Consider the following 25,535-nt stretch of genomic DNA (forward strand, 5'->3'; position numbering starts at 1 on the left):
AACCCACGCGGACACGGGGAGAACATGCAAACTCCACACAGAAAGGACCCGAACCGCCCCACCTGGGGATCGAACCCAAGACCTTGCTACCCACTTAGCCACCGTGCCGCCCACTAATTGTAAGGTGAGGGGATGAATGTGTGAGATGCCCTGTCAAGTAGGTTTTTTCTTTAGTTTCTCTGTTCCTGGCAACCCTGAAATACTTTAATGTTTATAAAATAAATGAAAGAATAAATTAATGAATTAATATCAATATTAAACAAACACCACACACACTCACTGGACCATTTAAATGAGTCATTTATGACATTCGAAGCATTTGTGTAACAAACTATGCAATGTACAATTAGCAAAAAGAAAAAGAAAAAAGAAACAAGGACTGCAGAGAATGTTTACATTTTAATGCCAAATAACATTGGACACATAAAGAAGAGGTGACAGCAGACCCCATTTACTATTACTATTATTGTTGTTATTATTAATAATCAATGTTCCTGGGCTGAAAAAGGTTCACATTGGTCATGGTTAAGAAGTTGCTTTAATTCTGACAACAATAGATCTTAAATCCAAACTGTCTGAATTCCAGTACTGTCTGTAACATACTCTTTTTGCCTTCTACTGTTTCCAAACTCATAAATTCAACCATTAAAAAGAAATTCCCAATACTATATAGTAGAGTAAATATTCTGTAGCAGTGGGTCATTTAAAATTTAAAACATTTAGTAAAAGAGAGCTTAACAATGATCAGTGTAATAAAATCACAAGCTATAAAAAACATATCACACTTGTTTCACACTGTATTGACCGAAATTAATGTGTAATTATAATGCTTTGGTGTATACAGCAGTATTCAGCTCTGATTCTAATGGGTCTAAAATGGGTGAAAACTTTGACATAAGTTCTTCTTACAATAGTTCTAATGAATGGTTCAGTGTGTAAAAAATGTATTTAAGTCACATGAAGCTGTTTCAGGCTTTTGGAGCCTGTTTGCACTTAAAGAAAGTCGGCCTCTGACCAGAAATACACAACATTGTTAACAACAAGTATAGCCATCTATACTAACCAAGCACTGCATGCTATTGGTGAGGATTTCATTCACTTTTAGTAAGAAGACTTATCACAGTTGCATTGTGGGCCTGTGTGAATGTCATTAAGAAGCATTAAGTCAACAAGGGTGTGTTAAAATGGTACTGGAATGCAATTCTGCTTCAGGAACCTTTTTTCTACATGTCCAATTGAATAAACACTAAAAATAATTAAATGGCATCCAAATTTGTATGTAGCAAACATATCTACTTCAATGCTAGAGAAAAGGCCAGATTTATTTGAAAAATAATCAAACAATACAAATATAGTACACATAGCTGCAATTAAATTAGAAAATGACTGATGTCCAACAATATAAAATGAGTAGAAAGTGTATGAGTGCAGCAATCTTCAACATAGGCACAAAAAGTTTCCAGGTGCATTCCGTTATAAAAAAAAAAATATCACAGGACAAAACACTTTTCACTAGCATTCACCTGAAGATTACCAAAGAGGTAGATCAATTAAACTGATCTGTCTTTGTGAAGTGCACACATTGCTAGTAATTCATGAAAAAGTATGGGCCAACTTAAGCCTGCACAATGTACCCAAAAGTGTTTAAATCTTAATAAATACCCCATTATACAGCACAGGCAAGGAAATTCAACACACACACATTTCAGCCTTGACTAAAACACTGCCATTTATCCAAAAACCATCTCTCATTTCATGATTATCTTTTGTCCACAACTACAGATAGTCCAAAATACTGCTCAAAACTTTAAATACAAAATACAATTCACAAAAAGGAATATTTACAACCAAAACATTCAAGTACAAACAGATAGAAATGTAAACTCTAAGAAACACTAAATGTGTTCCTTCTCCTGGCAAGTAGTCAATCTGTTCTGTACAATTACAAATCAGAAATACATACACTTTCAGATCAGACACGTTCAGAGCATTTCCAATGCCTTACACAGTAATACAGCATCAGGTCAGTGATTGTGGAGAAATAAGCTGCACCAATGATTGAGCTTGTTTCTAAATTAAATTAAAATGTAAGCAACTAATGTATCAGTATATTTCAATACAGCATTTGGTTTTCTGCAAAAATGACAAAACTTTCCATGGTATTAAGATTTCATTACAGAATCAGGTGTACAGAGCTGTGAAGTTAATACAGATTTGTAATAGGGAGTGCAATTTCACCACTTCACCACCAGATGTCAGTAATCACATTGCATAGTACTTCATCGGTCTGTCCTAGAATTTAGCATATGAGAATATCATAGCATGCCACAATATTGTTCCAATTGTTCATTCACATTAGAAAAACAGTTGCAGAAATTGTATTTAAATAAAAAGAATGCCATGACATGCCTCTCTTTCAAGTGTACGTAAATGTTTTACCTCCACTGTATGTACTACATTTTGTCAATTTTTTATGTCAACTGTTTGTTTGCTTTGCAAAGGCAACATCAGGTGTTTTCTGCGAAAATAAAGGAACTTTGTCCACATAACTCCATATGCTCTTATGCATATCTTATTTAGTAGTTATGCACAATCACTAAACTGGTAGTGAAAACATTGATCAAACAAAGCAAAATACAGAGACGACAGATGAATTTCCAGTCTTTAGGAAATTGCAGGAGTTTAAGCTCTGACTTTAAAATGATTTAGGCTTTTTCGATTAGCATGCAAAGCATCTGCTGAACATGCCACTATTTATCTGTTATCTTTGGCAAAAGTGTGCACCATCCAGTTCACCTTGGTCTTCCAGCTCTCACGCAGAGCTTCATTGAACTTCACTTTAAAATTCTTCAGAGCTTCATCCTCAGATTTGCCCAGTGCTAAAGTGTCCTTTAAAAATAATAAGAAAAAAGTTATAGTTACATTGATACCAGTTCATTTGTAAACACAACTGGTTATTCAGTAAATAGTTATTTGGATGTTAATTTATTATTGTTAATTTATTTATTAATTTAGAAATGTTAAAGTTCTGGTTAGTATCCAGTAATCTTTAATGCAGAGTCTTTGATGCAGAGTCATTTATGAGTGAACTAGCAGAGAGAAGTACAATTAGTGAACAATTCAATATTTTTAATTTAAATTCCACTAGATGTGTAAATACATCTGGGATTGTTCTCTGTCACAGTCTGTGTACATATTTAACTCCCCTTTCTTCTGAATACACATTTACAGGCCATTAACAGGTCTTACTTTCAGATATTGGATATCTTTTGAGGAACTCAGCTCAGGAAGTCCTGCAGCTCTCATCAAGGCAAACAGGTTCACGAACAGAGTTCCATTTCGACACAGGATCTTATAGGCCTGTTCACAGCACTCACGAAACCTGTAAAACATACACACGCGTTTAAACATGCAAGTGTGTCAGTAGCAGTGTGTACTGTATTGTTGTTGTTTTTATTATTGTTATTAATATTATAAGTATGTTCATGTACTGACCGTTCAAACTTCTCACTGTTGTTGGTCCGGCCCTGCTGAATGACGTGGACAAAGTCATAGGTGAGAATAAAAGGCACACGTTCTCGGTTGATCCCAAACTTTGCCTTAAAGTTCCCCAAGAAATGCCCGAAATCTATGTGAAAAAGCTGAAAATGACAAAACATTCAAAGGTATAAATTTACCAGGAATTTACCATGGCCATGTATACAAACAGATGTAAACAAATCAATAGTCTAGACACCATGGACAAGCAGATTAGACAATGCCATAATAAGGTTATTATCTTCTTTATGCTATGACTATTAAACAAAAAGAACTTGTGATTGGCTTGAAATTTCATTAAGTATCTTGTTTAAACACCAACATTTCTGTATTATTAGAATTAACCAGCCCAAAGGTTTTAGCCCACTGATCTCTTCATAGAATATTGCACTATAGTGTCTTCTTGTGTTGTGTTAAAGAAAACCATTACCACTTAAATATGTCTCATGTCAGGAACAGAGGAGGTGTTTACTTTTGTCCTACCTGGCCATTTTCACGGATCATGATGTTGTCACTGTGACGATCTCCTATTCCCAGAACATATGTAGCTACACAGTAACCTGCACAGGACAGAGTAAACTCCTCGATAGCCAGGTCCAGTTTATCCCTGAAAACACAAAGATTACTTCAGTTCAAAGGCATACTGATAAAAATATGATCCAGCATGCACTCATGCTGAGTCACAGGAAGTATGTCATCTCTTATCAGAAACGCATTTCACACAAAGCTGAGGTGGAGCTGCTCACTTAAGTAAAGACACTCGACGGTTCACCTGAGAAACATGTTTTATAAAGCTGCTGTATAAAATATTTCTTTATATTACTTTAAATTTAATGAATCTGCTCAATGTTCCCAAGCCCATCTCATTCCAGATTCGTTTAGAGATGTTTTCCACAAAATATGGAAAAATGTTATGTCTGGGAATTTGTGTTTATTTAGAAAAAAAGAGCATTTGTGAAGTCTGGTACTGAAGTTAGATAAGACAATCTGGCTCCAATTCAAGCACAGACAGACAGTCATACAGGAACTGAAAAGATTCTTCTACAAAGCGCTGACACGAAGTTTAAAGCATATCATTTATTTTATATACCATAGTTGTTTTTATATAGCAATGTCCACATTTTTTGCCAAATAGTGTAGTTTAGTTAATCATTAGCTTGTTTATTTAAAGAAAAGTGATTATATATCCTTCCTTTAAAAAAAAAAAAAAAGAAATGAAACATCTTCACTAATACAGTTGTAGTTAATTGGTCATTCTGCATCAATTCATTTTAATGCATTTATTGACTCACATGCCAGAAGAAGCAAAGCATTTACAACAGTGGTGATGCATCATAGCTAGGATGACATCATTTAACTATTTAATGTGCCCCATGTGCCACATTTATTTCTTAGACTATCGACAAATGCACATTAAATAAGACACTTAGGACCAACATTTAAGGGCAGCAGAGAGAGCAATTTAGAGCTACAGATTGCTGCATACAGTTTACAGAAAGCTGTCAAACGTTCACCCCATCAGCCCAGGCTCTGGGGAGCAGATTGGATACTTCTATAATGGGAAGTCATCTCGTGTTTCACAGAATCAAATCAATGGACTTCCCGTTTAACATCCACTAGCAACAGGAAAAAACACTGAAATAAGATATACTTAAGCAAAATTTTAAAAAAGATAAGCACAGTGTGCTAAGTCAACAGGGAACTGACACTAAAAAAGCACGGCTATATAATAACATTTAAATGAAGAAAGCATCACATCCAATAACATGGTCATTGATTTGGATGTGGTCCCCTGCTGTTGCTATAACATCCTCCTCTCTAATGGGAAGTCTTTCCACTAGAATATGAAATAGGACAACAGGAATTTTACCACAAGAGCAGCAGTATGTACTAATGTTGAGTGGTAGGGCTTGAATTCCAATTTTAATTCATTAAGTGTTATACAGGGTTCATTTATTTCTTTATTGGCCTTACTTATGGGGCATTATTGCTACAATACTTGAAATTTGCCATTCTCTAGAGTATCATTTTATGTAGATTATACCTAATTTTTCCTTTACTGAAGCTTGGGGACCAGCCCAGACCAATTTAAAAAAGCCCCCAGACCATCATTCTTTAAATCTGGCAATTTGGTAGTCAAGCACTCTCCAGGCAATGTTCGAACCCAGATTTGTCCATCAAACCAACATACTGAAAAAGGTTTTTTTTATCACTCCAGAGAACATGTTTCCAATTCTCCATGATCTAATGGTGTGTAAAAGTGTGTTTAATTATTCTTCGAATAACCAACAGATAGCAAGGCACAGAACTTGCAAGCATGTAACAGCTCGTCAGCACATGTAACCAAGCTGGTTTTATCACCATGTGAGGTGTCAGTAGTAGCAGTATGGGTAAAGGTAAAAAGGGCTCTGGGTGGCAGCCTCAGAGACCTTTGATTTGCTTTAAATGGTTTGCATTTTAATGATAAATTGCCTGACTTTAATAGGCAATTTGTTTGTTTACATTTAAGCATTTAGTAGTTGGTTTTATCACAAGTGACATAAAACTCAAAGATTATACAATCCAAGAAACCGATGGTTAAGGGCATTGACAGTGAACGTGGTGGGGCTTAAACCCCCTAATCAATTGTCCAATACCTAATACCAACACCCAAGCCCACATTAAATACCCTGTTACAGACATGATGCATATTCCCAGTTATTTATATCAGCTGCAACATAAATAATTTTTATTAGGCCAAATTAACTTTTTAAATGACATAAAAACAAACAAACAGCTAAATCACAAAGTGGTACAGAGTGGTATATGCCATAAACTGAAATAGGTGGATTGTGATGTGCTCACCCTGGGTTCTTGGACTTGAGCCAGTCGAGAAGAGCATCTTTATTAAAGGCAGCAGTGGCTGCACTGTTGCTCTTGTTCCTCTGGATGTTGGCGATGGTATCAGAGTTTTTCACCACCTCAATGAGACCAGTCTTATTCCCAGTGGACAAACAGCCATATGGAATCATTCTATCCACACAAAAAAATGTACAAAAAGAGAAAGAGATAAGAAGCACGTTTAAACTCCCTCAAAACTCTATTTTGTACATGCTTTAAAATATTAGAACTATGGTACCTTTATTTCTAAAACTAATTTTTTAATTAACAACAATTTCAACAATTAAAAAATATCCCAATAAATACAGCCTATCCCATTTTGTTTGACCTGATTAGGACCTGATTTGTTTGGCATGGTTATGATTCCTTAAAGTGTTCTGCAGTGACTACAGGTCATTAAAAAGAAAGAAATTCTGCTTATACAAACCTAAGATCCAGCCCTTCCATCTTCCACAGGACATCCATAAGCTGGATCATTTGAAGAGTTAACATATCCTGTCTTAGATCTGAAAGAAGAAACAAAAAAAGATCATTCTAGTATTTAAGTAAATGGCATGTGTACAAGATGGTTGGTTAATTGGGTAACAAGTTGGCCCTTCGTACCATCTCCATTTTTGAAGATAATGCCCGCAGTGTCCATCTGTACACACTTGTTCTTGTACATCAGCCAGAGTGGCTTCATTTTGGAGTCCATGAATTTACACTTGTCTGTGCTGAAGAAAAATACAAATATTTTTAATGGCTTGATTAGGCTTAATGAGGATTTGTTTTACCATAGTGCTTTTTTTTATCAGTAATTAAGGGTATAATATAAGCTGTACCAGATTTCGGAGAGAATGATGCTGGGGTTGAGGGGGGACACAATACCAGACAGTGCCTCCATGTATGTGTCCTGTTTAATGCACAGTTGCATATCTTCTGTAATCTGTAATCTGGATGCAGACTTCTGAGAGCCTGACTTCACGAAATCATTCAGAGCCTTCATCTTATTCAGAGCTTCAGTCTGTAGAGAGAACATACACACTATTAATAACAAGCTAACATAAATTACTTAACTCACAACTGACTAATATCTTTTGTTTCATTATTAGAGAACCCATCAATGGTCAGACCTTTGTACTCTGATCTTAGTGTTAGTCTTACTATCAAATAAAGATAATAAATGAAATGTACTGACCTGTTTCATGAGGCTCTTCATGTGGTAGATGCTCCCTCTGCAGTATGCCTCCAGGATCAGGCCAAATTTCAGGCTGACAGAGGACACATGCATTTCTGACCTTCATTAAAAAAATTATGTTATTCACATGAATTGCCTGATGAAAGAAACGTGATGAATTCTGAAGCAAGAACTTACCTGAGATGCCAAAACAAGAAGTGACCTATCCTTTTGTTGGACAGAGCTCGCTCCAAGAGAAAGCTGGTTAAATCACAGTCCAGGTATGGTTCATATTTTAGAACCTGGGCCAACTGTAAAAGGTACTGAGAGAGTTCCTCATCACTGTTGGCAAAGATAAACAGTATATGTCAGAATATTAACAATATAATCAACACTTTATTAATAAAACCCATTATTTAATACTGTGGCATCTTACTATACTAAAACCAATAGATCAACCAAACAATTACATGTGTGTGACATGTAACACATAAACATTACTGTCATTTCTCTTATTAGTACCATCCAATCTTTGGGTCATTCACATTTGCTGCATTCACTCTGATGTACATAGACTGTTTAAGTAATGTTTATGTGATTTCTCACAGTACGCCACAAATCGACAAAAAAAATACCATTTCGTTACCAATGATAAACATGCAAATTACCAAATCCACAAATGTGGAATCCAAGAATATTGAATGATGGCTGTGTAAGTCTTACATTTCTTTATTACTCCAGTTTGCAGCCATTCAAGTAATCTAAAAGTAAAGTTTTAAATCAGCTTCCCTCATAAGTGTCAGAACATCTTACTTAGTAAAATATCAAATTTTTTTCAAATGACCCTTTCTACTACCTGCCTAAAATTAGATCATGGCCAGACGAATTTCTGTGGCTTGCAGTGGTGTGTATACACATATAAACCCTACCTGCTAACAAAAAAAGTAAGCACTGACGATGGACTGACTAGAAATGGCTTGGGTATGAAAAGCAGTTAGCATTTCTATCAGTATTACCAGTGACTGCATATTAGTGCAAATATAAAGCTGCAGTTCAGCGAAGCCACACATGATAAAGTTATTTAAAAACTTTATTTAGTGTATACATTAACAAATAATATTACAGCTTATAAACTTTGTATTTCAATACTTCTAAAAGCTCTGTGAGACCATAGCTGAATGTACACCTAAGATACACCTAAGCCATATGGTTTTAGGGCACCTACCTCAACTTCCTGAGGCAGCGAATGGTAAAAGAGCGGACGTGAGGGTCAGGAAAACTGTAGTCAAGCAGCTCCAGAGCATGCAGGGCTGGCAGTTCTGGCCATTTTCGTAATAAAGCCACTACCTGAAACACACATCAAGTCAGCGGCTGAGAGACTGCTTAAAAAAAACTATTAGGAATTTCAATTAGCTGATACCGCTTGCCTGTGTTGTTAATTTACAGAGAAAATCAAGTCAAATAATTTGCAGCTTTTGTGCAGGATCATGCAGTGGAATATTTGGGGTAGGCTGTTTTGATTGATTGATTTTCAATTAAAGAGTACAAACACATTTATGCCCTGCACCCAGTGTTTCAGGGGAAACTGGGCCCACCACAACACTGACCAGGATAAAGCAGTGTTAAAATGAAATGAAAAAAAAAATAAAACAACAGGATATTAATACACAAGGATATCATAAATAATGGATCACTTATGCTTGCTATTATGTATTTGTAGTACCTGTGCTACATCTTCATGTTTATTCCACTTGGTGATGAGAAGCAGTTTGGCGAGGCTCTCCGGGTAAAGTGTTCTCACGTCCCCATGCAACTTCCAAAGAAGCTCTTTTTCATCCTCAAAGAACTCTGTGTGGTTTTTATTGTCCACTATCTCTTTGAGTTTCAGGTGCTGGGACAAACAACAGATTTTTTAGAATATAAAACACCAAATGTTGTATGCTTTTATGTATCATTAAATCAAAATAGTCTGAAAGAAATTAGATTTTGCCAGTAATTAAATTTTCAGGATTTCATGCACTTCAGTAATCTGATGATAAGAATCCTTTGAGTCTACTTGAGTTTCTCAATAATCCAATTTCTTTTGGTGATGTCTCTACAAGTAAAGCATAGTTTAAATACATTTCCCAGTACTTTTAAAATTAACTGGTAATAACTAAATTGTAAAGTCACGCATATAAGTTCTACAATATTTATTTTCCTCACATACTGAATGACCACAAGTATGTGAACACCTGACTATAAGTTTGACATTCTATTTTAAAACAAATAAAATGAATTAATAAAAAGTTAGCCACACTTTGTTCATATTACAGCCACAACTCTTCCAGAAAGACCTTCCAGAATGACCCATTGTTCGAAATAAAGCTAGTAAAAAAAGAAATACATGAATGATATTGCCCCTATTCTAATTTAAATGCTGTTTACATGTACTTGACTAATCAGATGAGTGCTGAAATCCAGTAATAATTATTGTGCATATAATCTCACATGTATTTAGATAATTTGCTTCATACCTCCTCTTTCGTAGCAACAATCTTCTCTCCATTTATTTCAAACAACTGAAAAATTAAATGAAAAAAAGCTGAAATAACACGCACAAAAATACTAAATGTCATGTAATCACAGAGGTGCTTTAAAACCCTAAAGGATTTACTTTATCAAGGGGCGGATAGTAGAGCGGATGAGGTCTAAAACTGGGAAAGTGAATGTTGAGACCAGCAGAGCCGTCAGTGTTGGGGTTCCTTTCAACTGTCCCCATCGGATTCAGCAGATCCCCTTTGTCATCTACAAAAAACAAAATGATCACAGAAACCTGGTTATTTACAATTCATGATCTAAAAGCTACCTCACTGTCGGCTTTTCCCAATTACTAAAAAGTGCATTTCAGTCTGTAACTGTGGATTGATTTGTTTTCTAGGTTCCTTAAACCAAAAACAATTATAAACAAAAGTAGGTGGACACCAATACTAAAATAATGACTTTACTAGTGTAAGCAACACCAAATGCATACAGGTGTATAAAATCAATTATATAACATAAATTATATGCCTTTATCTTTTATTCACGCTGCTGGTAACAGCAATAGTTTGGTGGGTTCAATTCCAAGGCTGGGCTCACAAATACAGAAGGTGCATGCTGTTACATAAACATAGACATTGGGGGACACATGCATGCATGATTGGTCTCAAGCCAGATAAATAGGAGGGTTGCTGGCCAAACCTTTAAACCTCAGTTTATTTATTGCCATCTTCCATACACAACCTCAAATATGCCTAATAATACAGATGAATGGATGGAACAATATCCCTGCCTTCAACATCAATCAAGAGAGCAGAACCAACGCTGCTTTCTTTGGCTCCTGGCCACAGTGGCTATGGCTTTTTAGGGAATTAAAACTCGAGCCACAAATACATGGTTTCAGGTTGTGTGACAAAAGCTTAGGCAGCTGATAAATACTTGAGCCATTTACTAATCTAAGCATTGTAGAAACAAAGCAGATCAGACCTGGAGCTGAAGGCCATGTAGATAGAAAGCACTCTCCAGTCTTCAACTGGTCCTTGTAATCAAAGACCATGGTGTTCACCCAGGCCAAAGGGCAGTCCTGAAAGACAAAATTACATTAGCAGCATTTGCATATACATTACTTATGAGAACTTTAACTGTAGATGCTCACTGTACTCCCCTACAGTAAAATAAAATGTATTTATGGATAATATGTATTTATGGACCTAACTTTACACTTTTGACCATGTGGTGATTTAAAAAACAGGAGCGGCAGATTTACATTCTGTGGCCAGTTACGATGCACTAAGATATCGGATCACAATGCATTAACCCAGTCCAACACATTGTAGCCGTGTCAGACCCTGTCAAGCTTAAAATAAACATATAGTGAGGGCCAGACAGAGAGGCAATTCTCGTTTCCTCTCTCACCCCTGTAGACTTCTCTACCAGTTCTATGAAAGGGAAGTGGCAGATAAAGCAGAAGTAAAGGTGGTTGGTTTGAGCCCTGATAAACAAATGCACACAGGCACCTGGAGACTAACCAAATGACTGTGTGTCTGTGTAGTGAGGAGTAAAGAGGTTTTGATTTGACTCTTGTAACATATTATATGCAAACTTGGCTAATAAAGTTAAAAACAGCTGCAACATTTTGTAGTGACTAAATTCACTTTTTAGCTGTTTTAATCAAATGCACATGTTTTTTTCCTCCTATGTGAGACTTACAGCTTTTTTGTTTTTCTTCTTGGTGGAGCGCTGCTTCTTAGTCTTCTCAAGGACACCGTAAAGGGCAAAGCAGAGGCGAGTCATGCGAGGAAGGTCACACAGGTTGATGTCGAACAAGAGCTTTTGGTCCCACACTGGATCTGAACACACATTGACTTCAGTGCTGGTTATCACCTTGCAGAGAAGCTCGCTGCCATGGAAAAGACCTGCCTTAACCACTAGCTGAGAGGAAAAACAAAAGCACTTTCTTTACAATGTCACTGCTACTAAAAGTGGTGCAAACAGTTATTAGTTTAACCAGCAATTTAACAATCGAGGCTAATGTGGGTGTTAAATTAATGACCAATAATTGTCCCTCAGGTTTAGTTTATCTTTGTTTGTTTCATTGTGAATAACATGCCATAAGAGACACAATCAGAAAGAGTACAATTACTTTCTTTATAGCACATTCATTATTTTCCAATTCTTAAAAACATTTTAAATCAAAATAAATTGCATTTGAGAAATTCCACTTCCCCATGGAATTCCAAATTACGTCAGTTAAACTATCCAACCATGTAGGCATGCATATATTTATTTATTTATTTTTTAATTAAGACTCTGATCTGGGTCAAGGTCTCTTTAATTCCCGTAAATACTGATGGCAAGGCAAGAAAACAACCTAAACAGGGCGCCAGTTGATAACAGGGACACCCACATTCACACATCACCCACATACTTACACTCACACTCGCGTACAAACCCACACACATTCACTTACTTACTTACTTACACACACACACACACATACATACATACATACATTTACGCACCCCCAAATTCAATTAAAATAAAACTGTTTGGGACACTAGGAAAGTGTAAATTATTATAGCATGTAGCAAACAGACAACCTTTACTTTGGTATGCTGAAATGACTGAAATCCCAAAACTACTATGTTATAATGACTGACGTGTTGATTTTGACAAATAAAAACATGAACATGGGGATGGGGATGAAGCCCAGAACAAAACTTGGCAAACCTTTGGCCACATGCCACCGTTTTATCATTAACCCAGCAAGAAAATCTGCCACAATGAAAAAGAGGAAATATTTGAAGTGTGTGAATGCTTTCCTTTAGGCTATTATGAAGAAGACAGCAGCAGCTACAGACAAGACTTGTAATTGTTTGACAGGACAAATCACAGGGGTGTAAACAAACAAGCATTCGACGTTTAATAAGGCCAAATTACTCTTGTCCTCCTAGCACAATCTTTATCCCTTTCTCATCAGGTTTTATTAGATGTATTTGCACAATCTGCACATATAAAATAACGCTAGCTTTTATACTGTGATCTGTTTCAACACATTTCATTACAATAAAATTTGATATAGACTATACTATAGTATTTTTTACAGTTTATAGATAAAGACCTACACTTTGACGAGTGCAATGCGGCTCAGCACTGTGTACGGAGAGACACACCCTGACAGCACTCTTTTCCCGTCTCTGTGCAGGCGCCATCAATCAGCCAGCAGAGGTCGTAATTGCATCAGTTACGAGGAGTCCCTATCCGGCTTTTAATATCCCACCCCTATCTGAACAACAGGCCAATCGCTGTTCATGTGGCCACTCAGCCCAGCCGGCCAGCAGAGCTGAGACTCAATACGTGTATTCGAGATCCCAGCTCGGGTTCCAGCGTGTGTTTTTACCGCTGCACCACCTGAGGGGCTTTTAGAGAATTTTAAAGGGTGTTATAGCAAGCAAAAATGGTTAAAACAAAAAAGATTATAAACCAACTGTTTTCTAAATGTATCTAAATGTATGGACATCTCATTCCAAAACAATGGGCTTTCATATGGGCCCAATTTTTCTGGAACGGCTTTCCAAAAGGCGTCGGAGTGGGAATTTGAGCCTATTCAGCCCAATGAACATTTGCAAGGCTAAGCACTAATGTTGGATGAGAAAGCCTGGCTCGCAATCGACTTTGCAACTAATCCCAAATGATTAGTGGAATTAATGTCAAGGCTTTGTGCAAGACAGTGGAGTTCCTCCATGTGAGAGTTGACCAACCCTCACTTCGTGCACAAGGGCACAGTCCAGTTTGAACAAAAAGGGTTTTCGCCCAAACTTTAGCCACAAATAAAAAAAATTAAATGTATATCAGTAGTTTCACACACCTCTTAGCAATGGCTGTGGCTAAAACACCTGAACTAAATAATTGTGAGGGCTGTCCGAATACTTTTGTCCATAAAGCGTATATCTAGTTTTGAATTCTGAACGGATATTCCTTATATTTGCTTTCCACTTCTGTCCGATACTCTAGATAAAATAGCTGAATAACACTGACAGCTTTTTTACAATTGAGTCAAATAACCTCACATGGCTTTTCACTTCTGTGACATGTTAAAAAAAAAAAGTGCGATGCAAGTGGCGATTGCAAACAACACTGCTGTCCTTTTCTAAGAATCTAGGCCCAAGAGAGCGCTGAAAGCCAGATAGTCACTCCCCACTTCCTGTTTTGATGTTTTACTCAACCGCTTCTGATGAATTATGGGAAATATGTGGTCAGGGTCACATGACCACACTTCATGATTTCACCCCTAGCTGTTTGCTGCAGTTAAAAGAACGGTAAACAACCACAACAGAATCCTATTAACAACAAATAAACAAGAAGAACCGAGAGGCCTACCTTCATGCTCTCATCAGCGTTGACCCGCATGCCCTGCAGCAGGTGGATATGAAACGGCTCACGAATGGACCACAGTGATGATGTGTTTTGCTGGTGAACATACAGAGAAAAAAACCCCAAAAAAACCTAGGGTTAAAACATCAGAGCTTGTTTAACATAGAAAAAAATTCTGAAATTGGAACGTTTTGGTTTACAAGAGTCTTTTAATCAACTCGAGTAAGTTAGCTATGAAGCTGACAGCAGTATGTGTTTGAGTTAGCATGGTATTTATGGACTACTGTCCATAACATCTAGTATGTTCTCATATACTGAGGTTATATTTGTTATAAATGTTGGTGAAATATGCTGAGTCATTTTCAAATAAATGTTTGCTTGTCAGATAAAAGTCTAAACTAAGTGTACACACACTTCAGCTTGTAGCTAAAAAGCTTGTTTAATTCATATGCATTTACCAAAATATTGTTGACTGGGTGCTTGTTAGCATAACACACTGGTTACAGGTAGAAATTAGCCTATTCAAATTAATACAGTATAATTATTAGAAGCAAAAATATTTCCAAATATAGAATTTAAGTATGCAACATGAGCAAAAACCAAGCCGGCTGACTAGCGAGCCAGTTTTAGAATTTGCAGGGAGTTCTATAGACTGTGCAGTATCATTAATGAACTCACATTTGTAATATGTATAAAAAAACTAATTTAATTTGCATAACTGTCATTGATTATTTAGTAAACGCATGTAAAAATATAATGTAATAGTGATTTTAGGTGAAAGACATTAAAACATGGATAACGAGCTGGTTAATTGGTCAAAAGTTTTATTTAAAAAGGCTGAAAAGCTTCACAGTTTTGGGGGATTTTTGTCATACTCTAAGATTCATTTCAATACTGAATGTAAATTAGTTATGGGGCTTATTTAGTGATGCAGATGTTACAGCACACTAATTTAGTTTAGTCAGTACATCCCAGTTTTAAGCACATAAGCGTTTTTTATGAGAACCAGTAGAGAACAAAACACTAACGTAAAAAAAGTGCTGTTTTTCTTTAGAGACAAAAAAAAAAAAACAGAACTAAAAAGGCACAAATAGGAACTAACACATGATGAAACCAGCACTGATAACCAAACTTACAAAGTAAAAATGCTCACAGTTTTACCAAAAAACAGTTTAGGTGCAATAAAAAATTTAAATGACTAATGCAGGTAACCAGCAACAATAACGAACATTCACAGCAACTGGAAGCACGCATTGATTTTTATAATGACTAACAAAGGTATGATATGATGTCACTATATTAATGTACTGGGGGCGTGCAGAGTGATTTTTAGTCAGAAAGGTTTTTTCCTCCTCACAACAGTCTCTCTACATCTACATGGCTTTTCAGGGTACTCTGCTTTTGTACCACCTCATAAAACAATAACAATACAAAAAAAACAAAAAATATGCATAACCAGTGGCACTGTAAAAATGAGAATAAAACACACAAACAATAATGGGAAGCAACATTCAGCCTTATCAACATGAGGAAGTGTTTAACTTGCTTGTCAGTTACGCTTAAATGTGTATGAACTACGAGTGTGTTTGGCGTGTGGCTTTAGAGGGACACACCAAAAAAGGAGATGAATTTGATTCATAGGTCTTACATCCGTTAGATCCAACTTAAAACCGTTCCTCAAAATCATTAATCATTCATTTAAGCATGATTTCAGTTATCTAACATTGAACAGGTAGTTAAAAATAAATAACAATTATTATTTGATCAGATGTGATTTGATAACGGCCTAATTTCATATTCATAGCGATGTTATCATTTTTCAAGTAAATTCACTATTATGATACCCTATTATCAAAAATGACTTAAATAAAATCAACATGACACTTATTTATCTCACATTAACATGGATATCGCAGTCAGACCTAACAACTTTGTACCTTCTGTTAAGCATGATGAATGTTAGGTCAGTATTGTAAATCAGTATTTAAAGTATGTAAAGCACTCAGAGATTCTGCCCTTGAAATGAAAAATCTGTTATTTCTACTTTAATCAAACACATTAAAAGTTAGATTTAATACTTCCAGCAACCTTAGAATTGCATAAACTGACAGCTTTCATCAAGAACCAAATCTCAAGCACCAGGTTCCTAGCAAAGTTAAGGCTGCGTTCACAACCACTTTTTGGCACTCATAAGAAAACACATTAATGTACTCTGCTGGTTTATAGTAACCATGTTTTTGTGGGTAGAGATCATTTTCTTTCAAGACTGGGAAATTCACATTGTAAACCACAAACTACAGTTTCTGCTTCCTTGGTTAAATTACAAGTTCTATACATTTTACAATTTTAGCAAACTAAAATGATATATCTTTACATTTTAAGCATGAAATTAAGCTTATATTCTGTAAGGTGTACTTGACAAAATTATTTGGAGTTAACACAGTGAACCTAAGAAAAACTATTGTTAATTGGTCACATAAACCAAATTCATTTTGCTTTTACAATGTAGCAACATAAGCAATAATTGTTGTGCTATATTCTAAATGCTTTTTTAAAAAAATGAAAGTTTAACATGGTATAATGTACTGCAAAAAGGCACTAAAATAGCTATTTGGTTTATACTTTAATATACCGTCTACTATTAACAAAATTTTAATTTGTAAATTCAGTACTGTCCATTCTGTTGTCTTAATGTTGCAAAATAGGGTAGTTGTAGCCTAGCGGTTAAGGTACTGGACTAGTAAGCAGAAGCTTGCTGGTTCAAACCCCACCACTGCCAGGTTGCCCTTGAGCAAGGCCCTTAACCCTCAGTTGCTTAGACTGTATACTGTAAGTCGCTTTGGATAAAGGCGTCTGCTAAATGCAGAAAATGTAAAAAAAAAAAAGACACTTCACACAACTCCAGCCTAGTGACAGAGCTACAATGCAATCTGAGGTGCAGAAGAATAAGTACTTGCTTAAAATCTAATCAAGAAAGCCCCCTGCTAAATAAAATGTGTATACTTTTTCATTACCTTAAAAGCATGCACTTTTAAACTTAAAAAAGAAAAGTCAGATTTTTTAAAGAATATGTACATTTCTGCCACCTCTACTGACTAAACCTTACAATTATTAAAATAAAAGCACAAAATCTAAGTAAGATATTGTTCTGGGTATAATTCTGGGTATTAGGTACGGTGAAGTGACTTCCTGCGATGTGAAGTGTTTTTTAAACAGTTCTATGAGGAATATGAAGTACAGATATCATTAATAACAGCAGATGGGATAATCCTGTCTTACCTTTTTTAAAGGCAACGGAGGAGGTTTTGACACTGAGCGGCTTTTGCAGACCTGGTTGCTCAAACAACCCTGTTCCTCCTGGTACTTAGAGATAGTGGAGTAATGCACCATGGTTAAGTGGGGAGCCAGGCCTCCATGGAAGCATGAGAAAATGTACTGCAAAAGACAAACAAGAAGAGAACAAGTGAAACTGAGCAGCACTACAAGTGAGATGTATGTGAAATCCATACATTACTTATTACAAACATGCACCTAGATAGACTGTGTGATGAGTAATTGAAATAACTGCACAAAGACCACTGGAGTTATTAGGTGTCATAGTAAATCAGATCCTTAGACTAAGAAAAATACTTCTGATTAATCATTTTCATTTCAGTGAGCTGTATGACGTTAGAAAGGGGTTCTGTGAGAGCAACGACAGAGGGGACTACATAAATCCTTTCTCATACACAGATAGTGAGCAGGGCCAGGACCATGGTCATTAGCATTATATCCTGAAGCTTGGTCATTTATGTAGTCTAATGCAGCTTAAATTGCATTAGACTCTTTGTAGTTGACTTTTAAAAGCCTACTAGAGGTGGATGACTCATCTCTGCAGGTACTGGCAGTTTCAGAATCAACACTACCAGATTAGGGAACACAAGCATAAGCTTAAAGAACTGCACTGTTGTATCATTTTAATTAGAGTGAGTTTTTTTGTGACATTGCAGAAAACACAGACACAGGGAACGGTGCAAATTTGCAGAACCTGAACCACTAACTCAAACATCAGGTGAATGGGGCTAGGTCTAAAAGGACAGGCATTTAAATAAAAATATAATTTAGTACATATGTATACTTTACAATCAAATTTAGTATTTTGTTAAATAAGTACATTTAATTAAAATGAAGATCAAGGTTCTCTTAGTACAAAAAAAAAAGATTGAATGCAACCAAGTTCTATTAGTAATAATGCTGTCATAGTTTTATGATGCAAGCCAGTAGGGCACTAAATGACTAAGTGCACTATCAATTTGTAAGTTCTCACAGTAGACACAAAAATAAAAGACAGAAATAAAATCTGTGCATTTTCATTATGCTCTTTTCTATCATTTTCAGGTTTTAGGATGAACTCGAAATGTTTGGAGGAAAACAACAACACAAAAAAGTGTGTAAAACATTAATTATTGAAGAATGTGATTAATTACCACAAACTAAATGTGTTTTACTTGTTTCACCAATGTAATAAAGTAAACAACAAAACTGAATCAAACTGTAAAAATCTTACTGCTTACCACATTACAATATGATAAAATCCATATTATACAACATTTTACCAGCTTTCCCGTTCATTCCAGGTTTATGTTGTTAAGCTAAAAATTCATTTGACAAATGCAATGCTTAAATCTAAAAGCATTATTACTCAGTAATGAATAAATCAGGAACATTAAACTCTGCACTTCCAATTCCAAGTAGTAAAAACTTTTTTAAAACTCGTCTATGGTTTAACAGCTCTGCAACAGAGCTTCCCTTTTTTCATGCACCGTCGTTTCTCCACAACAATCTCACCCAAGATCCCCATTCTGTAAAGCTTTGAACTGAAAGTGGCATGTGTACTTACTTTAAAGCGACACAGTGGGTATTTCCCATAGATGAACTCACTCCTCCCGTTGACCTGAAGGGTGTAGTCCTCTGTCCTCTCCTGTTTTGATGACCGAAAGACTGTAGCTTTTTTCTTAAGTGCACTGCGCATCAGAACCACTGGCAAGTCCTGCAGGTCCAACTGCAGCATGAAGCTCTCCTAACAGAGCAATAGTAACCAGATGCATTAGTGAACACTGATTCTATAAGAACAGAGAAAGATTGCTGCATGATAAATCATAATATGAGCAAAATCCTCATGTTTATCAACATGTATTAACAAAAAACAGCTTTTTGATTCCAGAGATGGCTTACAATCAGTGCATCAAAGCATGTTGCCAGCATTGAATTTAAAATTTGTTTATATTTTCAAATCAAATCAACTTGGTCAGTCAAAACATTGAAGTAATTTATTTGTATTTTTCTCAGTTAAATTAAGGTTTAAGCAAATTAACAGATCACAGATTCTTGTTTTACTGCGTTTTACGAAATGTCCAAACTTTTGGAAAGAGAGTTTGTAATGGCCCAATCTTTCATGCAAAACCAACCCCAGAAAGTGAATAATAAAATTGCATTATGAATATGATGATTTATTAGTGTATCACATATTTTTTGTTCGGCAGTTTTTGTTAACCATGTTAAGCTCTTACATAAGAGAAAGTAAACATAATAAACTAGTAAAAGGGAGCTACCAGTAAAATCAGGGTCGGTCAAAGTCACAAAGAAACACATTTCAGAAGATAATTTTATGGGAACTCATTTGCAAAGCACGTACACTGTTTTTTTGCAAAATTTTTACACAAAGAGAAGTGAAATACTCTGCTATTGTTATTAGTTGGCATGTAAAGCAGCAGGAACGTGTTTTGTAATTTTCCTTTGACAAACACACTCACTCAATCTCTCAGTCTTATTGTACAGAAAGGCTACAAAGTTTGGGGTGCATGTAGTGTAGGTGGGGGATTCACAGAAAACGTGCTGTTGTATAAATATACTACCTTACACAATCCTTTACTCAGGAAATTTGGGTCACCGAATGTTAGTGCAGATGTTGCAACACCTCACGTCTTTTAAGTTCAAAATATTGTATGCCGTTCCAAAAATAGATATGATAATCACTTAAAGAATCTTCATACACGTGCTACAAGCTACAGGTAGACAGAAGTTAGATGTAACAATGCATAAGTACTTTGTTACTGTAGTTACAGTCAAAGTTTACATACACTTGTTAAGGTTGTGTATAGCATGGCAGTCTTTGGATGTCATTGGTTTTAGTAGCTGTTCTTTTTCTGTGGTCAAATTACTGTAGCACATAATTCTTGAGAAACACAATTTTAATTACTTTCATTTTGGCAAGATATACAGGGTGGGCCATTTATATGGATACACCTAAATAAAATGGGAATGGTTGGTGATATTAACTTCCTGTTTGTGGCACATTAGTATATGGGAGGGGGAAAACTTTTCAAGATGGGTGGGGACCATGTCGGCCATTTTGAAGTCGGCCATTTTGGATCCAACTTTAGTTTTTTTCAATGGGAAGAGGGTCATGTGACACATCAAACTTATTGAGAATTTCACAAGAAAAACAATGGTGTGCTTGGTTTTAACGTAACTTTATTCTTTCATGAGTTATTTACAAGCTTCTCTTTGTTTACAGCCATTGACATGTCGCAGAGGTTAACACGTGAGGAGCGGATAGAAATTGTGTTGATGTCTGGTGAACGCAGTACCCGAGTCATTGCAGCAGATTTCAATGCAAGACACCCTACGAGACCACCCATCTCCCATGCTACAGTTAGCAAACTGCTTGCCAAGTTTCGTGAAACTGGTTCAGTGTTGGATTTGCCAAAATGTGGACGCATGAAAACTGTCACTAATGAAGAAACATCAGTGGCTGTCCTAGCTTCATTCAGCAAGAGCCCACAGCGTAGCACTCGCCGCATGTCACTGGAGAGTGGCATCAGTCGAACATCCCTTCGGCGGATATTAGCTACTCACAAATGGCACCCTTACAAACTCCAGCTGCTGCAGCATCTCAACGAGGATGACCCAGATCGGCGCACTGAATTTGCAGAATGGGCAAAACAAAAATTGGAACAGGACCCTCAGTTTACACAGAACATTTTGTTCAGTGATGAGGCAAACTTTTATGTGAATGGTGAAGTTAACAAACAAAACCACCGCTATTGGTCTGACACTAACCCACATTGGATAGATCCCTCCAAGACTGTTGGAACACAAAAATTGATGGTATGGTGTGGTATATGGGGTACAAAGATAGTGGGGCCATTCTTCATCAATGGAAACCTCAAGGCCACTGGATATTTGAAATTGCTACATGATGATGTGTTTCCCTCTTTATGCACTGAAGCTGGCACGTTCCCTGAGTTTTTCCAGCAAGATGGTGCACCACCACATTATGGGTGTCAGGTCCGCGCATTCCTAGATGAACAGTTTCCTGGAAAGTGGATTGGTCGTCGTGGGCCAGTTGAACGGCCCCCAAGGTCTCCCGATCTGACCCCCTTAGACTTTTATCTTTGGGGTCATCTGAAGGCAATTGTCTATGCTGTGAAGATACGAGATGTGCAGCACCTGAAACTACGGATACTGGAAGCCTGTGCTAGCATTTCTTCTGCGGTGTTGCTATCAGTGTGTGAAGAGTGGGAGAAGAGGGTTGCATTGACAATCCAACACAATGGGCAGCACTTTGAACAAATTTTATAAGTGGTCAGAAACTTGTAAATAACTCATGAAAGAATAAAGTTACGTTAAAACCAAGCACACCAGCCGCTCAGGTGGCGCAGCGGTAAAAAGAAACGCGCTGCAACCAGGGCTGGATTCTGAGAAGCGTGGTATCGAATCCAGCCTTGCTTTACCGGTTCGAAGCTGAGTGGCTATATGAGCAACGATTGGCCGGTTGCTCATGTGGGGGGTGGGACAAAGAACCGGATGTGGGTCTCTCTCTGTCAGAATGCGATTGCGTTCTCTGCCGGCTGATTGGAGGCGCTTACACAGAGATGGGAGGGGGTGCCCTTAGGGTGTGTCTCTCCGCATGCAATGCTAGGTGGCGCCAAACTCGTCAATGTGTGGGTGGCAAAGATGCATCTGGCTGCTGCTCGTGTTTCGGAGGGGATACGGGTTAGCTTCAATCACCTCCGTCAGGGCAGGGTTCGGCATAGACAGAGAGGAAGCACGATGCTAATTGAACAATTGGATGTGCTAAAAGGGGAGAAAAATGGGTGTAAAAAAAAAAACAAATAAAAATAAATAAAAATAAATAAAATAAAAAAAACAAGCACACCATTGTTTTTCTTGTGAAATTCTCAATAAGTTTGATGTGTCACATGACCCTCTTCCCATTGAAAAAACTAAAGTTGGATCCAAAATGGCCGACTTCAAAATGGCCGCCATGGTCACCACCCATCTTGAAAAGTTTTCCCCCTCCCATATACTAATGTGCCACAAACAGGAAGTTAATATCACCAACCATTCCCATTTTATTTAGGTGTATCCATATAAATGGCCCACCCTGTAGAATAAAACTGTCATGTTATGTTTAGAGCAAATTTGCCAAAATAGTCAGTAATCCATGAGCAATCATGTACAGGATGCAAGAACAAAAAATTTAATGACAAAGGAATTAAATGACATGACTATCCCATAATGATGCACAACTTTATGTAAAATAATTTAAACCAAATTTTCTAATAGAAACTAAATTGTACTGAGCTTATGATTTGAGATGCAGAATCATGTGATTATTTTCCCTTATCTGATTAACTCTAAACAAAAACAACAACAAAAATAAATAAAAGAAATACAGAAGAAAAGTTTTCTACTTCATGTGAATCTATACAGGTAACGGTTTTATGGGTGACCACAAACTTACCTCGCTGGCCTCAAATTTGACGTTGATAAAAATCTTTTTAGCACTGCGACTCTTCGTACACTGAGCCACCACAGAAATTGGCTCCAAGTCACAGGGGAAGTTGTACTCCATCCACTGGTACCATGGTAACCGCTGCCGCTCTTGAGCTTTCTCCTCACAAAAGGCACACATTTTTGTCCGAAACTCGTTCACTTCATGGTTCTTCTGAGCATCAAACTCATGGAGACCTACAGGACATAATGCAAACAGCAGAAATAAGTTTTCTGAAAGCAGCAGGACAGCTTTATTACCATATTTATTCTACATCCTTCAGAGAAAATCATCTTTTACTTTTGGTCCTTGTGTTGGGTGCATAAGCTGTAATGATTATATTTGTTATATATTAAGGACCTTACATAAATGTCTTGCTTTGACATATTAATTAATTAATCAAATGAAATAGTTATAATTCGGAATAATATTGCACATAATAAGTCATGTGATGGATTGGCACTCTGTTCCTGGTATTCCTGCCAAGTGTTCGTGAAACGTCAGACACATTAATTTACTCACCTTTTTAAGCAGCCAATTCATTCTTTGCATGTGTTCAGAAGGTGAAATCAATCTGCAGTACTTTCTGCAGTACCTGGAGCTCAAACTTCTTACAGACAGGAGGTTAGGACTAAAATGATGAAGCTGTGTGGCACCCACATTATAAGCTGCAGCACCAAGCTACCCTAAAGCCAGGAAGCACAACGGCTTTCAACCTGGGAGGGTGAGTATTAATACCCACTGCCTCCTTTTAAATCATAAGACTCTTTTAAGCACGTTGATCTGTCCAAAGACATTAAGCCACAATATTAACTCTTTCTTATGTGTGGTTGGCTTAAAAATTCTTACTTGTTTCCTCTTAATGCTTCTAAAACACCTTAAAGAGTTTTCTTTCTGCCACTATTGGCTCAGACTTTCTTGGGCTCTAATTTGTTCTCTGGAAAGCTGCTTTGTTAGAATGTGTACTGTTAACAGTGCTACAAAATTTTAGAAAAGTTAAAGAAAACAGCAGGTATTATAAGCAGGTGCCTATAAATGGAGAACAAACCTTTTCCTATGAGCAGGCTAATCTGGGTGTTGATGAGCTTCTCAACGCGGTTTCCCTCACGTGCTATCAGCCTCAGGACAAGCATGAAAGGTTGCACATCACACAGACGTCGCTGCTCATCCTCCACGTCCTCCCGCTCGGCCGTCCGATTGATGCAGGTAAACACATATGCGTCTGGATCACCCAGGACGTTAAAGAGAGGCTCGCTGCAGGCGTTCTTCCACACATTCTAAAACACACGTAGCCATTTAGGTTTAATTAGATTGTATTCAGCTTGCTAAATAAGTAAAACTGCCACATATTTTTGAAACTATCTTAAAATTACAAATTAAAGAAATTTCTTGTGGTTTGTGGTTACATACACAACAGCTACCAGGCTAGAACTATACACCTGTAAGCAACATGTACAGCATTCCTTAAAAGAAATACCATCACAACAGCAAAACATGCTGGTGCTATTGGCGCTATTGGTTGCTTTGTTTAGCCCACCAATGCCAAGCTGCCACTGTTGGACCCTTGAGCAAAGCCCTAATTCTTTAATTGACTGGATAATATTCTTTTCCAAATGAGTCACTTTGGATAAACTCATCGGCCCAGTAAGTGAATGTAATGGTAGTGCATGTTTTTTTTTTTATTATTTACTTATTAGAATCCCCTGTTTTGGATGTAGACAACTCAAAAAGTGATATAAAATATTTACATTTTCACATAAACATTTTCACATAAAACACATTTTACATCAGCACATCTAAATGCACAACTTAAATCAGCATGACACAGTAGCATAACACCTTTCATACCTTTTTAATATTGGCAATGGTGTCACTGAGCAGTACGGGAAAGCTGAGGTAGATGCCTGTTGGCAGGAGAAACTCCATGGTGACCTCTTCCCGACCCTCCCTCTCCCAGACATCCTGCAATTCGTAGCAAAGCCCCGGCGGCATGGCACAGGTCGCTCATCTACAGGCTGCCCCACTGTTTGACACAAACAAGCACAACACACGGTTCAGTGATGGCAGCATGCACAAAATGAAAGAAACATCTGTCAACCTGCTACAAACCAGTGAACCAAAAATCCACATTTCATGAGGAGCGATTCAAAAGACGATTCACAAGTTTGAATAATTCTTTTTACATAGAGTAAGCAGACCAAGACCTATGCGTAGCAGGAAAAGTGATGTGCAGGTTATATCTTAATCCTT

At 37.0% G+C, this 25,535-nt stretch overlaps 1 protein-coding gene across 1 annotated transcript; it reads right to left on the bottom strand.

The window, feature by feature from the left end:
• Positions 1-340: 340 nt before the first annotated feature.
• pik3cd (phosphatidylinositol-4,5-bisphosphate 3-kinase, catalytic subunit delta) lies at positions 341-25,277 on the bottom strand. Its single transcript, XM_063016017.1, has 22 exons — positions 25,134-25,277; positions 24,334-24,562; positions 23,256-23,482; positions 19,347-19,526; positions 17,747-17,902; positions 14,474-14,563; positions 11,804-12,025; positions 11,081-11,177; positions 10,230-10,360; positions 10,090-10,134; positions 9,297-9,464; positions 8,799-8,920; positions 7,772-7,915; positions 7,595-7,694; positions 7,239-7,420; positions 7,021-7,130; positions 6,845-6,923; positions 6,382-6,549; positions 4,021-4,144; positions 3,496-3,641; positions 3,250-3,382; positions 341-2,889 (listed from the first exon to the last, which is right to left on the bottom strand). Exons 1-22 carry the CDS (start codon positions 25,275-25,277, stop codon positions 2,755-2,757), a joined length of 3,132 nt encoding a protein of 1,043 aa, XP_062872087.1. The 3' UTR covers positions 341-2,754.
• Positions 25,278-25,535: the final 258 nt, after the last annotated feature.

Source organism: Trichomycterus rosablanca, chromosome 19 (genome assembly GCF_030014385.1).
Source record: "Trichomycterus rosablanca isolate fTriRos1 chromosome 19, fTriRos1.hap1, whole genome shotgun sequence".
NCBI lineage: Eukaryota > Metazoa > Chordata > Actinopteri > Siluriformes > Trichomycteridae > Trichomycterus > Trichomycterus rosablanca.